The sequence below is a fragment of the Melopsittacus undulatus genome, chromosome 1 (assembly GCF_012275295.1).
Source record: "Melopsittacus undulatus isolate bMelUnd1 chromosome 1, bMelUnd1.mat.Z, whole genome shotgun sequence".
Classification (NCBI taxonomy): Eukaryota; Metazoa; Chordata; class Aves; order Psittaciformes; family Psittaculidae; genus Melopsittacus; species Melopsittacus undulatus.
The window spans coordinates 118140078-118157646 of NC_047527.1; the positions used below are offsets into that span (position 1 = coordinate 118140078).

General features: G+C 36.5%; 1 protein-coding gene across 2 annotated transcripts in view; it reads right to left on the reverse strand.

The window, feature by feature from the left end:
• SLC39A12 (solute carrier family 39 member 12) overlaps positions 1-16495 on the reverse strand; it is a 33694-nt gene extending 17199 nt beyond the window's left edge. For both annotated transcript variants that reach the window (XM_031052516.2, XM_031052515.2), the window contains exons 1-6: positions 16314-16495; positions 14833-15185; positions 10232-10513; positions 7560-7767; positions 6210-6412; positions 1807-1978 (exon numbers count right to left, since the gene is read on the reverse strand). In XM_031052516.2, the coding sequence (XP_030908376.2) occupies positions 1807-1978; positions 6210-6412; positions 7560-7767; positions 10232-10513; positions 14833-15102 (1135 nt within the window). In that variant the 5' untranslated portion in view covers positions 15103-15185; positions 16314-16495. The remainder of the gene's footprint in view (positions 1-1806; positions 1979-6209; positions 6413-7559; positions 7768-10231; positions 10514-14832; positions 15186-16313) is intronic.
• Positions 16496-17569: the final 1074 nt, after the last annotated feature.

Consider the following 17569-nt stretch of genomic DNA (forward strand, 5'->3'; position numbering starts at 1 on the left):
ACAAGAGTATGGTAGACATTTATGAAAGGTCAGATCTTTGTGACTTATCTAAAACAGCACAGTCTGTCAGTAAGATAGAACTGAGAATAAAATTAATGAGCCTATGCTCAGGTCACTAGGTCACACATAGGTCAAACATGAAGTTCTTTGTCTCTCTAAAGCCAGCAGAAGTGTTCCGGTGGTCATAGAAACCCTCCTGTGCAAAAAAAAAACACAGGGAAAGGGCTGCAGAAAGGTCTCGTATTAATTCAATTCTGTGTTTGTATAGTTCGGCTTTTCTTGTCTACACATATCTCTCACCTTTATGAGATCACTAAAATGTCATCAACGGTCTGATGGCCTTAGACTTGGAAGAATCTCACTCAACTGTGAATTTGCTGCGGACCTTGTATATGATCTAAATAAGTTATTTCTTTTCTTTGTCCTTTGATTCCTCATCTGAAAAATGGGCATATCTGTGTAGTATAGAAAAGATAAAAGTGGTAAAGACTGGAAGGTGTTCAGGTAATGAGAAGAAAGATAACATAAAAAGGACTGCTGCCTCCTGCAGAGGCAATCATGATTCTTCCTATTCTGCATATTTTTTTCTGCTCTAACAATATTTGGGATATCCACAAATGTCCTTCCATGCCCTTATCTTTTTTTTTTTAATTCATACTCATAGTTCAATATTCTGTACATCATGGAATGTTAGCTCAGCTCATTCTGATGAGCTGCTTAACATATGTAGCTTAAACTATAGGTAGAATTTAGAAATGGAAAGTGCTGTTCATAAGGATCTTTGGCCAGCAGGATGTGGAGAAAACTTACTAGCTCCTAAAATATCTAGTTATCTAGAATGGGTCATGTACATGTTAGGATAAAGGTACTGAAGGCATTAATTTGTAGCCTGAAAGTGCTGTTCTAGATGCAGGTGATTATGGTTAGATGCCCATTCCTTTTCGCTCAATCCCAGCTCCTCAGTCACCCACAAGAAATTAATGCCCCCTGTAATACACCAACATCTCTAGGTTTGTAACCACTTGCCAGATATAGTTGATTTAAAGTGAAAACAAAACTAGGAAACACATTAACAAGCCTTTAGGTCAGATCAAATTCGTATTGATTCTCAGTAATGTGGACTAGAGATTGGTTACAGGAGAAGTTGAAACAGCAGAACAGATGAGGCAGAAATCCCTGAAGCAGTAACATGTGAGGACTACCACAGCAACTGGAAACAATCTGATCATACTCTTCTTGTTCCAACTCTGTCACACAAGCACATGTGACTGGTTTTCTGGTTGTTTTTCTCCCCACAGTAGTATCCTCAAAACTTAACTGCTGTAAAATAATCACAACATGGAAAAATAGCAACATGCACACAGAACTTATCTATATGAAGTATTTGCCACATCATGGTATAAAACGCCAGCTAACATGACCTTGAAACTATATGTAAGAGCAATGTAATGATCCCACTGTAAGCCTGGTGGAAATTTCACAAAATAGGTTGTTACTGCACAGCAATCCACTGATATGGACCTGTCATGGCTCCCCTCAAGCAGTCCTCTAAGAAATGAAGAAAATAAAGCCATTGAAGTAGAATTCTGTCCACTATAAAATTGAGGCCATTCCCTCACTTCTCAATATAGTACTATTATCTGACACGTATGCTATGAAATTACAGAGTTCACAAGTTAGAGAGTGAATAGATCTCATCATGCTTCGGTTTAAGTTTGTTAATGAATGAAATGCCTCCGATACTTAAGTCCCTGCATCCCTTTATCCAAGTTTTCACAGTAGTTTACTGGTGAGAACAAAACTCACTTTCCAGAGTTGTTGGTGGAAGCTTTGTCTTCTCGGAGTCAGGAAGCTGACATGAACAACTTAACAGTTGCTGAATGATAGCTGGACTGATTTGCTTGAAGTGGTCCTTAGAAATGGAGGAAGAACTGTTTCTTAAAAATATCTTCACCAGTTCATTGGCAGAGAAACAAACCTATGCAGGAAAGTATATACAGTTACTGAATATGTTGCATATACCTGCATCTGGTGATGAGATTAAACATGGACTCTTATAATAACAGTTATATAGTCTAGAAATATATGCTATATAACACTGTTTTATATGTATATATATTCCATATACCCATTTCTGGTTATATTAGTTTAATTACTACAAAAACTTCTAATTATTTTTTGGTTTTCCCATTAAAACTTGATACTACTATATTCCAGAAAGACCAGAATCTTTGGGATGAAGTAGCAAATTTTCTCTTGAAGCCTGTTAATATCATGAGGATCTGACACAACAATATCTCTAAAAATTTTATTGTCATATATGCTAACAAAGACCTATTAATGCTAACACAAATCATAGTCTTAGCTTTTAATATATGACTGCAATAGCAATAATATTATGGAAGCAATAATTAATAGAAGATACTGCCTTGAATTTTGCCTTGTGCTGCATGCTTAGTGAGATATGAAATTAAGGTGCTTTTTAAAATTCTTTAACAATAGCATCTCGCTTTAAGGTCAGCAAATTAGATGTTACATAGTCTAAATTGGGTCTGAATATTGCTTAACAATTGTATTATTAGAGGTACTCAAGAATTTCGATTACTTTTTGTTTTTGCTAGAAAGGTCTCTTTGCCAAAAAGAAAATAAACTTTTTTTTTAGGAACATCTATATTTTCATGAAAAGTCTCCAGGATGAAGCTTCTTGTAAAAAACATATGCAGTTAGCATTAGAACAGTTCCAGTGGCAATCTCTATACAAAGTTTTAAAAAGAAGTCCAGATCAAATATGCTATTATATTTAAAGGAATAATTGTCACTTCTTAATCTTATCTGATCTGTTGTGATTCAATTGAATAAGTATCCATCTGAGAATCAAAGGATTCCTAAATATTCTTTTTCTAATCACTGAAGCTTAGGTTTCTTTTGAAAGAAAATTACTATTTAAATGAAAGAGTTGTAATTATCATTACTTTTAAATAACCCAATTAAGCCCCAACACCTTCCTGCCTTTGTTCATCGATTATTAAAGTAAAATATGCCTTGTAGCTCACTAAGCAACTGAATGAATTAAGCACTGATACATATATTGTGAATGCCAGACTGAAGTCTTCAGGATAACAGTTGATCTCATCACCTGGATCTAGACTTTTCTGCCTCCAAGGAAAAAGAAATAATTAAGACAATTCAGGGGCTACCATATTGGAAAAAACCTCCAGTTTGCGTTTTCTGGGCAGTGGTGGCCTAGAAGTAGGGTACACCAACAAGTGGTATCAAGTTGGATGTCTAGCTTGGGGCTGGTTAAGAGCAGCATCTCTCACTGTACAGAAACTGTTATTATTTAATGCCTTCACCAATGATCTGAGTCATGGAACAGAGTCTACCATATCACATTCACAGAAAAAATCCAACTGGGACATGTAGTCAATATGCTGATGGGCATGGCTGCTATTTAGAGGGATCCTGACAAGCCAAAGAAATCGGCTGACAAGACCTTCATGAATATCAGCAAATTTATTGTGCTTCCAACACCCATGCACCAATAAAGGGTGTGAAAAACTGTAAAGTAGCTTTACAGAAAAGCACTTGAGGTCCTAATAGACAATAGAACATGAGTCACCAGTGTGCCCTTGTGTCAGTGAAGGCTAACTGCATACTGGGCTGCATTGGCAAGAGTGTAGCCAACAGGCAGTGAAAAAATATTATTGCCCTCCACTCAGGACATAATGAGTCCACATCTGGACTATATCCACTTTAGTAACTAGCTGTGTAAAAAAGACATTGGCAAACTGGGGGAAGTCCAATGGAAGGCCACCAGGATGGTTAGGGAACTGCAGCACATCATGTGCAGGGGAGAGGCTGAAGGATCTGGGTTTATTCAGTTTGAAGAAGGGTTGTGGAATATTTTAAGTCTTCAACTATCTAATGAGGTTATAAGGAAAATACAGCAAGAACCTCTCCTGAAGTGTACAGGAAAAAGATGAGGGCAATAGCTATTAGCTGCAACAGGGAAAATTCCACTTTGTAATAACAATAATATCAAAACAAGGGTAATAAAGCAGTGTTACAGTTTTCCCAGAAAGACTATGGAATCTCCCTCTTTGGAGACAATCAGAATTCAACTGGACATGACCCTGTGAAATTTAATCTGACTTTGATGTTGGCCCAGTGTTGAGAAGTAAGGTAAAGATGAGGTCCAGGACTACTAATGAGCTGGAAATTTAATGTGATTTTATTACCAGAAAATTTAAATAAAAAACAAGATCTCATCTGGAAAATAAATTGTCCAACTGCACATAAAAAAAAAAAAGTCTTATTTTGTAAAATGTTTCTTTAAGACTTGAGGAATGAGGACCTGTACCTTTTCCAGTTTCAAGCCCTACTCTTGTAAGCTTTTTAGCAAAGGAAAGCAGAGTACTCAGTCTCCATTAATACAGCAACTATGTGTATAGTCCTAAAGGATGATACTAAAGACACAAGTGAATCAAATTTACATACTTTTATATGAAAAACTGGTTGCATGTATGGATGATTTTGGTTCCCAAAATTAATGTTTCATTAATGAGGTATAATAAATGAATACATAGACCTTGTTACATAATAAAATGGAACTTCTTTCAAATATAATTCCGATATGAAAATTTAATTTCAGATCTTCAGGTAGCTAGCAAATACAAGCTATAAGCAAGTCAATGCCTCATATGTAGCAGCATCTGTTACTAACGGAGCATCATGGCTGCCATAGATAAGTGCAGAAAGCAGGAGGCAAAATTAGCAGCACAACAGTGAAACGCAAAGGTTTCTGACAGAATGATATGTCAAAACAGACATAGCTTGAAAGAATCAGAATGAAACAGAAGAAAGTAGGAACTAATACAGAAGAGAAATTATTTTCTCTCCAGTTGTTTCTTTGTGATTTTTTCATCTATACAGAATATTTGCCTCTCAGTTTGACTCCCAAGCCTCAGATAAAAAAAAAAAAGACAAGTGTGCAGGGGAGTTGTTACGAACAGTCTCAGAAGTTCAAGAAATCAAAAACTGTGTTTTATAAATTATTCTATTGTTGGAGGACAATTTTATTTCTTGAACAGATACTATCACTGCTTATTACCATCCTTCGTAACTTAAAATTAATATGAAACACATTAAAAATGAGCTTTATTTAAAATTATTTTGAGACCCCACTAAATGCCCCATCATGCTGATCAGCATTATTTTCTTTTGTTGGAGCTGGAAAGAAATAAACATATCGACAGAGTATGTATTCCAAATGTAATAAAATTACACAGATAAATATCTATCAGAATGGCATTTACCCAGATGCTGTTTGTCTTAGTTCCACATCATAAAACAATCACACAGCAAAAGTAAATTGCACATTGCTTATTCTCCTGAATTGAGAAGAAACAATGACTTAAAGTTAACTTAAATTGTAAAGAACTGGAAATAATAGAAACACATTGTTTGAAGTACACATTTCAAATGTATACATCAAACTATATACAAAATACATACTTTGAAATCTCTTTTTTTTTAATAAAGAGTTATTTCCAGTCTAATGGATGCCACCTTAATCACTGTTATAAGCAAAATTTGTTTATTTCCAAATACTTAGGATAAGAATAAAATCACCTGCAATGAGCTCTTCAAAGCCCTCAAAGAGGATACTGGGTAGTAGCTAAATTTCTGTCTTACAGACTCTATACTTTCTAAAGGAGCTTCTGGACTCCATGTCTATTAAAAGTTTTTGGAAATGCCCAATCTTTAGTTTACAGAAGCCTTTTAGAAGTAACTTATGCAGAAACCTTAATGTACTCTCAGTACAAAACAACCCTTCTTTCTACAAGAGCACAGGGGGCCCTAGAAGCTCTGTGACATAAGAGCAAAACAAATCTGATGAATTTGTGGAGACATTGAAGCCATGGTACTAGTCCTCTGTGTCCTGAAGAAACACCTGATTCTGCCTAACACTAACCATTACATTAGACATTCTCAGCTACTTTAATCACACATTCAACATCCATGAAGTTCTTAACCCAATTAATATTTAAACAAATATATGTATATAAAAATATATTTTCAGCATTATCAACGTGACTTTGAAACTAGTAAATTTTAGCTCAGAAATAAGGTAGTGTTTCCAAACCAATGTGAACTTTCATCACTGAAATTCTGTGATCAGTACTATAATAACATAAAAATAAATTGACCTGGTCCCAATCTGTGCTCCTTTCACGATCTTCAGAATAGCCTTTCAGATACTCTCTTTTCGTATGATTTCCTTTGACTGGAATATTTCTGACTCCAATATCTCTGATTGCTGTACTATAACGTCTTCTTTTGTGACTGTGAAATTGTCCATTCACAGTGCAGGTCTTTTTGGCCGCAAGCACATTTAATAGTTGTTCCAGTTCTAGTAATTCATTAAAAAACAGATATGTTACCATGGGAAAATATACATTTAAAAAGATAAAATCACAAGTAATTGTTAAAATTTCATTGGTTTCAGCATTAATTCAACTCTTCATTTTAACAATTTTTTACCTCCTCAGTTTGGTACCCTATGTGATTTCTGCTTCACACCTCTAGAATTTCAGCACCTATATACTCAGCCGAACTTTTAAACTTGTTTTAAACCCTACTTAATGTAACATTTTTAAAGTGCTTTGAAAAGCTTGCAAAGTGTTGCTATTAGCAGTTACAACAAAAAAGGAAAAGTAGATGTCTTACAAAAAACCTTTAAATCTGTAATAGGCCCCTGGGTTGATGGCTTAGCTTCTTGAAGTCCTGAACATGCTGAATCTTTTGCAGAACTTGGTAGCAGCTGCTATTAACACCTGTGCTTTCCATTTATTTTTTTAAATTATTATTATTTTTGACCACTTGGAACTCTCCTATTCTTCTATTTATGGTTAAGTGGTATTTCTGATACATCTAGCAATAGAGCTCCTGAAGAAAATAAACTTTGCATATTCCAGACTCACTGGGTACTAAGGTCAGAAAGTGAGTAGGGAAGCACAAACCAGAAAGATGTTTTCAGGTACAGTAACCAGATATCAGAGAGCACATGGTCACAACATAGTGATCTGTAACTATTTCATCTCTTCTGGGGGTACTGCTACATTGAGGTGTGCACGACTGAGGTTTCCAACCTGGCTACTGTACATGAATTATCCTATCTATGCCTAACTGAGTCTTGCAATCTATAAAGATCTGCAAAAAGAAGAAATGTAAGTGGGGCTCCAGTTAACTCTGCTCTCACAGCTAGATCGCCACCCTCAGAGCTCTCTTGGGTAGTTCAGACTGTGCTGAGCAATTAATAACTTATTGTGATGGTACACATTGAATGATCTCAGTAACAATTAGGTTTATACCTCTTGAAGATTTATAAAATTAGAAGTTCTTTATCCAACCTTATTTTTAAATTTAGAGCAAACTACTTAACATCTCTAAAATGAAACATCATTTAAATCTAAAATTGAGTGTAAAAAGTCCTTTAGGCATTTAAAGATGGTTTACATCAAATGTGTGTTGCAAAAGACAAGGAATAAATAGCTTACCTGTCACTTGGAGTTCAGTGGTACTGTTTAGAGAACTGAAAATATATTTTGTAAAGAACTCTGGGGATGGCAAACTTGCTTTCCCCATACAGACTCCTTGGAGAGCCAGAGTAATGATTAAAGCAGCAAGGCGTGGAAGAGTGTTTTCATCAGCACCATCTTTGTCCATTATATCAGCATTTTTCTCCAGAGTACTCACATCAACACACTGAAATAAGGAGAAAACTGCATGAAGAGAGCTCTAGTGACCTTCATTCAAATAGTCAGAGTGGCAGTAGGAGAAAATGGAGAGAATGCTTTCACAGACAGCCAGAGTAGAAAAAATACCAAGATTAAAGTTGTAATTGACAACAAATGAGAAACAGTACATTTTCAGGAGAACAGACATAAACAAAAAATCCTGGAATTTTACTCAGTATATGGGGAAGAAGTATAGTCCTTCATCCAGATTATTTGTGCTGTTGTTTTCATGCTGGTTTTTTTTATTCCTCTGCTCCTCTTCAACTGCATCTAGATCTACTTCCAGAAAGCAGTAGAAAAGGGAGGAATTTTTGTTAAGGTACAATAAATTGGCTCAAATACAGACTTTAATGCTTTATATCAAGAATTCTCCCAATGTTTTTAGTTCCCTATCTATTAAATGGAATCTATAATTTGCTATGTTGCAGCTATCTGGAAAGATACAGTTCTCCAGATAAAGGATGACCTCCTAGCTGGGTGACCAAACGGGAGCAGCAGACACTTGTGTACACTTGTGCATGGACATGTGCAGGTCTGAAGTGAGAAAGCAGCGTACCACCCTCTCAGTTGTCTGGAAGCTCATCCCTGCTTTCTTCCATTTCTGCCCACCTTGTTTATTTTCATCACAAACAGTTGGCCCTTGAGAAAGAAACCAACCAACCAACCAAACAAACAAACTAAAAAAAACCACCCCAAACCCTTAACTTGGCCAACATTATTAATTCATTTCAAACCCATATTATCTAAATTGAAAAGTCAACTAGATAAGCCAGTACATTTTACACATTCTCATCTCTCTTTATATATGCCCTAAACACTGCAGAGAGGAGGCTGGCATTTCTTTTCTTCCCCACCCATTACACATTTAAATTTCCACAACCTAGATTTCATCTCTCATTTCAAATAATATATTAGGTGCTATGACCGAGAAGAAGATATTTTCTGTGAAATCAAAACGTATAAAGAGCCACTAAAAATGCTTTTACTACCCTGCATCATTGGCCCTTACCATAATTCAAACGTTGTGATTCAAAGCTTTGGACTATAATGTTTTGAGTACCTTTCATAAAACCCCCTCTTGCTTCATGCCTGAGCTTAGAGTCTCAGTTACTGAACAGACCTGACAACTGATTATACTGCCAGCATAAACAAGCAGACCACACAGTAAAACACTTTATGGATTGTTACTCTATCTTGACATGCCAAATACCCACTGATGCCTCTTTACAGTTGCCCAGCTACCACTGGAGTTCTTGGAAATCAGCACGTTCACCAAGACTCAGAACCAAAAGTACTGGTCAATGAATAATTTATGATAGGAAATGGTTAGACAAAGAACACAGAAAGAGGAACTGAAGTCCCTCAATATTCTACTGCACAGCCAGGACTCCTAGCCATCTTCTTCTGTGTAGGAAACTTTACTAGAATATGGTGTAAATTATAATCTAATTATATAAAAAAGGAAAGGGCAAATTCAAACCTTGCAATAAACCAAAGTTAAATGTATATTACAAACACATCTCAGGGGTTTCTCAGAGGAGGTCAACCTGTACTTTAAGAGTTATCTAATCTGCCAAAAAAATATTTTATTGCCCATTACAAGGAAACCAGTTTTTCTTTAGATAGTGAACCTTACAATATTATCCTATTATTTTATAGACCCTACTTGAGCTAAGGAATAATAAACAATAGTAAGAAAAATCACTTCATGTTGCCTGACTTAAAAAGGATGTTTTCTTGTTTTTTGTTTTTTTTTTTTTTTGCTGGATATACCCAATATGCATTAAAAAAAAAAAAAGAAAAATTTGAATTTAAGCTTATCTGTATCAGTCGCCATACAAGGCATATTTCTGCTCATAGATAATTAGACACGAAAGTATGTGTCCCAGCTGTAGGAAGCCATATCTTTGGACAGATTCCTTATTCCACCCTGCTTTGGATGGACATGGAAGTGCAGGGGTTGGCAAGGATTTAATCACTGCAAAATGATTCATCAAGCCAGATCAATTTTGGAGCTGTTCTGTATACCATTAGAATACAAGCTAGTATATCTATACTAATAAATACAAGAGGTGAGAAAGTGTTTTCTGCCTTTGAAGTCAAGTGCAGGTCTTGCATCTACACAGCTATACTCTTTTCCATCTGCCTTAAGCAGGGTAACTGTATCTAAATTGCCTTTTGGGAATGGTTCCTAATATGCACTATCTCCTCAACCATGCCTCAGCAGACTCTGGAAGTGTACATGCCAGAAGGAAGTCAAGGAGAAAGATAGTATTAAACAGCGCGTGCAACAAAAGACTAATGTTCAGCCTATGCTCTCCTACTGTTATTTACCAGTTTGTTGAAGGACCATAACACTGACACAATGTCTGAACTAGCTTAAAGGCACTATATCAGTAATAAATATGAAGCTATTTTTATGTTTTCTTTACCTGTGTTTCAGAAGTTTTAAAATGTTGCCTTACTGCAGCCAAAATATCTTCAGTTTCATTGCGTGAAAAATAATAACAGTCTTCATCATGTCTTAAATTAAGCATACTCTGTAGGTAAAATTTATAATCCTTGTTATTCAAGCTGAGTTCTGAAGAGCATGCATCTCTACGATGAAGAATGTAGTAGAGAAGAATAAGAGAAATTCTCTCAAATACTTCTTCACTGAGATAGTCTTCTAAATTTCCACCAGCTATTAGTAATACAGCATCTGGTTCAAGGCACTGTGAAAAAATAAAAATAAATGGAAATTCAACTCAAGCAACACATTGCAAGTCATCTGTTAATACAGTGAGAGAGGAAACAGGAGAATTCAACTCTCATATTTAAGGAACTGAACCTAAGACTACACAGCAGCAGGCTGATGGAATGCCAGGAGGAGGGGGCAAGTAACTCACAGCAGTTCTATAGAGGCAAGATCACATGGTTTTTTTCCAGATCCCCTTGAGTTTTAAAGAAATGTCAAATATCAAAGGGATTTAAGATTTACTACAAACCAGGATTAGCTGATCAATCATTGTAGCAAACTAAAAGCCTTCAACTGGCTTCAACAGTTTATATTTGTGGTTGTAAATATATTAGATAAGCACTAGGGCTATTAACATTTTCAATTGTGCATTCTATGTTCATTTATAAGACAACTACTGTATCTGGGCTATAGATAATTTATGGTATGTAAACAGAAGTTATATCATATTCAATGCACTGTTAAGAGGCTTAGTTGACCCTGCAATTATTCAGTTATTTTTATTTTTTCTCAATGATTTCTGTTAACTGGAAACATTTGGTCCTGTGCAGAGAGCCTGCACAAAGTCTCAACACCATTTAGTTCTCCAGATGCATTTCAAGAGGGGCTGAAATCATATTCTTACGTTGTGCAGGCTTTCTGTCTGAGCACAGATTTTTTAATACCTATATTATTAAATATGCATATAAGCCTTGCAATTTTTCTTGATACAGACGCTTTCCAGAAACTTTTGCCAGCTCAAGCAAAAGTTAGTCTTTAAAATTAGACCAGAAGATGAATAGAGCTCTGTGTCATACTATGGGAAGTAAGATGCTGAATCCCAGAATAAAGAACCTTTCTTGAAGAGATCCTGCAACTATTTTGATTCATTGTGTAGCTGTTTTATTCCAACTGGCTCATTTCCCAGCATGTTATAGGCGTGCAAGCTAATCTCAACTACTATTGTAGAACAGCCAGACTGTACATTTGAGAGAGCAAAGTACAACTCATGATGGTACCATGGGATGATCAAAGCTGTGCTTTAATAAAATCATGAATCCAGACAGAATCTAGTTTGTCAGACTAAATTGTTTGTGCCTGGAAGCATGATGTGCTGGTTGGTGTGTCTCACTTTGTATGTTAATTCATTTTCTTATACAGAACCTGAGTAGAATCAAATGCATCGTCTTGTTCAGAAACCAATGTACCCTGGAGGAATTGGGGAAACTGCTACTTTTCAATAGAAACAATTCTAATAAAAATTCTCACAAACACTCAATCTAAACAGATCTGTAATTCTTTTCCGAATGCATGTCTCCGAGCATCAGTATTTGGCCTAGAAGGAATATCGCTATCCTGTTTTCTGTCCCCAAAGCCCTCAAGTTAGTCAACTAGTCTTTTCAAAAACTCAGTAATACTAAAGTAAACATATTGCATGTAGTGGAAGATTTTCAAAGACTTCTATAACATTTGAAAACCCAGTAAGGATGAATTGTAATCACTGAGGCTGTTGTTTGCTCTTGCAAGGAAAATGACTGGAAAGGATATTGCCAGTTGGAAGTAAGCAAGTTCATTGCAAAAGATGCAGCTATTGCATAGGATATTGGTAGCACTTAGAGGATAAACCTTAGGGAGATATCAAGAATACAAATTTCTTCATCACTGGTTATTTTGCTGTTACTAGTATTTTACAGCCATAACCATGTGCATGGCCTTGCTTTAGAAATACTTATTTGCTGGGCAATGAACCTGAGTTTCTCTCAGTTAGAAGACAAGTTAGAAAACAACATCTTACCACTGCAAGAAATACATGAATTGTGTTCTCAGGAGATAAAAAAAAAAGACTCAAATGCCATTCAATAGCTTCCAGCTCCTGTCCAAATAGTCTTGGGGCCAATATATAACTACAACCAAAAAACTAGTCTATATAAGTGTTAAACTTCACTGCTTTTAAATACCTGTCGTGGTTTAAAACCAAACCGGCACAGCTCGTTCATTCACTCCCCCCCTTGTTCCCCCAGCTCCCGGAGAGTTAGGAAGAAGAATCCAAAGAATGTAGCCCCACGGGTTGAGATAAGCACAGTTTAATAGCTAAGGTATAACATAAATGACTACTGCTACTACTACTACAAATAATAATGATAAAGCCAATAACAAGTGGAGAGAATACAACACCTCACCAGCCACCAACCCATAACTCACCCCACCCTGCCTGACCGAGCACCGAGCGATACCTCCTCCATCCCCCCAGAGCTCCAGCCCTTCCAGGTTTCTCCTGGTTACATCCTGGGCATGATGTGCTATGGTATGGAATACCTCTTTGGCTAGCCTGGGTCAAGTGTCCTGTCTCTCCTTCCTCCCGGCCTCCCCTCCTCCCTGCAGAGCATGAGCTCAGAAAAGGCCTTGGACAAACCAAACACCCGAGCAGTAACTCAAAACATACTTGCTATCAGCAACCGTTCTCAGCCCGAAAGACAAAACACAGCACTGCACCAGCTACCAAGAAGGAGAAAAATGACTGCTACTGCTCAAACCAGGACAATACCCATTGGAGATATCATTAACAAAAATCAATTTGAAAACAGTCATGTACTATGACCAGAATTCTAGATTTACAAGGGAAAGTTGAGCCTGAAATCAATTAGTAATTTCCAACAAATATGGGAAAATAATGCCAAGCTAGGGTGTGGCATTCTTTTTCAAATGTTTATGATTTTGAACGATAGTGCCTCTTGCACAGTTTTTGCTATCTTGGTTTACCAAATCATCTTGGAAGATTTCATCTCTGTGGTATGTGGGCTGCACGTGACTGAAGATACTATCTTTCATGGATTTTCCATAGAGAATTGTGATCTTGTGGCACTGTCAGTGCAGAATATGAGAAGTCCTACTGACACAGCTGACACTGAGAAGTACTGAAAATGGTGAAAAACCTCAAATTCTTCCTCCAGCAAATTACCAAGATGAAGCCTACACTGAGTGGAAGTCCTGACCAAAGTAAGATAGCTTCCAAGGACACAGAGTGCATGCTCTCCACAAATAGAGGAAAAAAATACAACAATCAAGAGAAGTGAAACTGAGAGGGGGAACAAGAAGGTCTAGACCCCTGCTTTGTGAAGTTTAGGAAGACTCTATACCCATTACTTTTTAACATGTTATCACCTTTTGATCTGAGTCTGTATCTGGTACACATCCATTGCCTGGATGTGCAAAGAGAAAAACTGCATGATCTCTTTCATGAAAATTGCCCAGTTAAGGAACAACAGACACTTGCCTTATTTACGTATGAAATTCACATTGGGGTTAATACAACAAGCAGGAGCATTTGCAGAAAGGGCCAGGTAAGCAAGTAGACTTCTACTGCAAGGGAGGAAAAGTTCTCCGTTACATTGGCTTGACAGATTGCCATGAATAGTATATTGTGAAATTGTTCACTTTTTTGACCATCCTAATAATTCTGATAGAAAATGACACTCTGCTAATAATAAGTCACTGAACAATGTCAGAGTTAGAGTAACATTAATCAAAGCTAAGGCCGACCAAACCATTTGTAGTCCCTTTAGCTAAGCTGCTCACTCACCACTGTCTCCATCCTACCAGGAGCTATGATCTTATTAGACTTGTTCCTTTCTTTGTCAAATGGGGGATCAGTTCTGAAAACATTCTAAACTCAACTACACAACCAAACCTCTGTGAAGTTGTACCCAGGACTTTTTGCAGTTTCAGTTTGGATTTGTAGATTCCTTGTTCTGCCTTTCATTTTCCTTGACCTGAACGGCTTACCAAAACCCTCCCTTAAATTTTGACTATTTCAGTGGGGTGGCCCATAAATCTAAGACAACCCAGTCTGGGTTTCATTTTTTATGATCTAAAATACAGGAAAAATAAAACAAAAATAAAACAAAACCAAAAACAAACAAAGTGGCAGAAGTGGTCAGCAGTTTTTATATATGTATTTCCACAGTGGAAATCCTCTGTGTCCCAAACTCAAGCTTTCATAGTTAGATCGAGCTAAAGGAGAAAGATCTTTATTGGAAAATAAACACTTGCTGACTTTCAAAGGAAAATTATTGGTGTTATGCAACTGAAACACAACATTTTAAAGGAATGCCTGTCATGTTTGGAATACTTCTTCATAAGCTCAAAAAATAAATAATAATGCCGAATGAAATGATTAAAGCAGGGACAACTTCCTGTTGCAACAACAAGCCCTTTACATGTCTAGGTTTTATATTCAGGAGAATATCACTCTAATAAATAATTTTCAAACTCACTGATGATCCTGTAAATATATCCCTCATTAATTGAAGCACTAACCAGATTACAATCCTCTTGCATGCCATAAATCCGCTGTGGGCACTCAGTTCTCTCCAGTAATATTCTGACCAGTTCTTGCGAATGGTTCACGTGGAGCTCAGTGTTGTCAGCTGAAAGAACGCGTAAAACTTCCATCAGATAGCCTCGGCTGGAAGCATAGCTGCCATTCTGACCATGCTCTTCCCCAAGCTGTCCTTCAGCAATGAGCACGCTGAATATGAAAGCGGAACATACCATCCCAAGAGCTGGGTGCTTGGTCAGAAAACGCATCTCCTTTTCCTGCAGTGCGTGATCTGCACTGAATGTTGGATTGTTGTTTGCACTTCACAGCTTAAACTCGAAACCTGAGAAATCTGAATGGTAAAAGGGAAAAAAAAACAAAACAACCAACCCTTTAATTAGTGTGAATGCAATATGTTTGCAAGGATTTATTAATTGGTCAGCTAAGCTGATTTGCAGTGACAAGCTGTTTTTGAACAACAGGGAGCCTGTAAGGGCTTTACAGCTCAGAACAGCAGGAAACTAAGACAACCATGGCCTTAAAACTTCTGTAGAATTACCAACAAGAGGTTGACTCAAAGAGCCCTTCTCTCCTCTTAAAAGTAAAGTGTATGGTTGTCATTTCAGTGCTATGCTATTGCATTCACTAACAATCCTCTTCAGTAAGAACAGGAAAATACTACAGCTTTCGCTTTCTTTCCATTATGAAACAGGGTTTTAGTAGCAAAAATAGCTTTAAGTAAAGATTACTAGTCTAATTCTGATATGAATGTGCAGTAATTATGTTACACGAAAATGATATAGAGCAGGTTTTATTTTCAATACACTTTACCAATGTTACCAAACTCTAACTATACAACACAAAACAGGAACAAACAGGGTGTATGTAAAAATTAGTGATATTTTATGATCAGATGAAAGAGATACAAAACTGAGGTCACCGTTTCATTCACAGAACTTGGTAAATAAACAAGACAAATGCACCAGAAAGAGCAAGTTTAACTTGTTAATTCTAGATGTAAAAGACATTTTGTACTGTAAATCTGTCTTGTCACTATCTTTCCTAATATACCATCACCTCTGCTTTAGCAATAATCTAAGTCAATATCAAAGAGCAAGAGACATGAAAGAGTTTCACTTCTGTTTTCCACAAAAAAAGTTTTGATTTTATTCATGGGCAGATGCTGGCAGTGACCTACATTTTTGGATGGTAATGCACATGTTAAACAGCTACATGCAAGTTCAGATTCTTTTAACTACAACATGATATGTGTGTCTTGTTTTAAAGACAACTCTGCTAACCAAGTGTTGACAATGAAAAAAGAACTGCTAAATTCAAGTTGGCATTCACTCAGATAAAGATTAATATGTTTTCAAAAGCTAGGAAATCTTTTGGTATTTAAATATATTTCACTGTTAGAGGTTAGGAATATGCATCTTTGTTACGAGGAAGCACTTTTTTCTAAACATTATTTTCTTACCTTCTGAAGGGAAAAAGAATGCTTGTGTATCTAGCTTTGTGGCCTTCTGAATCCTTAGAGGTATTTTAGCTGCTGGAAGTCCAATGTTTTTAAAATTCCTTGATGGTGCTCTGGAAGCTGGAGAGGATTAGTTTATTGCTGCCTTGAAAAGTTTTCAGTTGCTATGGAGAGAGTTGCTCTTAAGGTAGCAATGGAGGTGGATGGGAATTAGAATATGTTCTTGGCAAGTTCTAAGCATCGTGTTATTGAATGGATTTCACATATTTTAGTAGTTATCATTTTATGTAAACAGCCTATTTTAGCGGTGCATGATGTACAAAATCTACTGAAGAATGTATTTCATTGTGACGGATATTACATGAAAACACTCTGTTTTCTACATTACTACATTAGCTGATCAATTCTGTGACAAACCTGACTTTTTTTTTCCCAAACAAGTTATTAATTCTTTTTGCAAATAGGAGAACAGAAGAGAAACAGAAACCTTTTCAAGCACAGAAAAACGGTACTTTTCTTTGTGAAACACTGTCCATAGAGAACAGGGTCTTTCATTCCTATTTATTCTGTGCCACATTTGCAGTCATTAAAAATGTTGGGATAGCTCAGACTGCAGTGAAAAAAATTTCTTCCACCCACTCAGATTTTCCAGAGGGATGCCTTTACAAAGTCGACATTTATGACACCATGCCATTACAAGGGTATTGCACAGGCAGTTGGCTAAAACTGTCACTTCTGACAGTTTTCCACAGCAACAGGTATGTCAGTCACAGCCCTCTCCCACTTTCTAAACCTTCAGTGCAGTAAATGAAGAATTAGTATCTCAGTTGGCTCAACAGTGGAGACGTCATAATAGAAACGTCATAATTTCCTTTAAAGCTAGAACTGACAAAAAAATCCCAGGTTCTAAAATGCCAGTAATATTTCTTACAAGGTGATGAGCTTAAAGGGAACAGCCTTGTTTTAGTAAGGCTGAGAACTGGCAACTGATACTCCCTAAAAAGAAAAAAAAAATTAAACTGTCAACACCAGTTTGAGGGTAATAAAAAAGTAAACAAATATTCCCAAAGATTCATGGAAGTATGTGCAAACTCTTGTGTGACCAAGACTCAGCATTTTAAAAACCAGTCCTACTAATAGATAGTCAAGTACAAAAGCCGCCTCGTATTTGTACCAAAGTATTTTTCATTCTACTTAATAAGTTACAAAAGATATATATCGAATTTTGCCAAATATGCAATTTCATGCAAAAAAAGAAT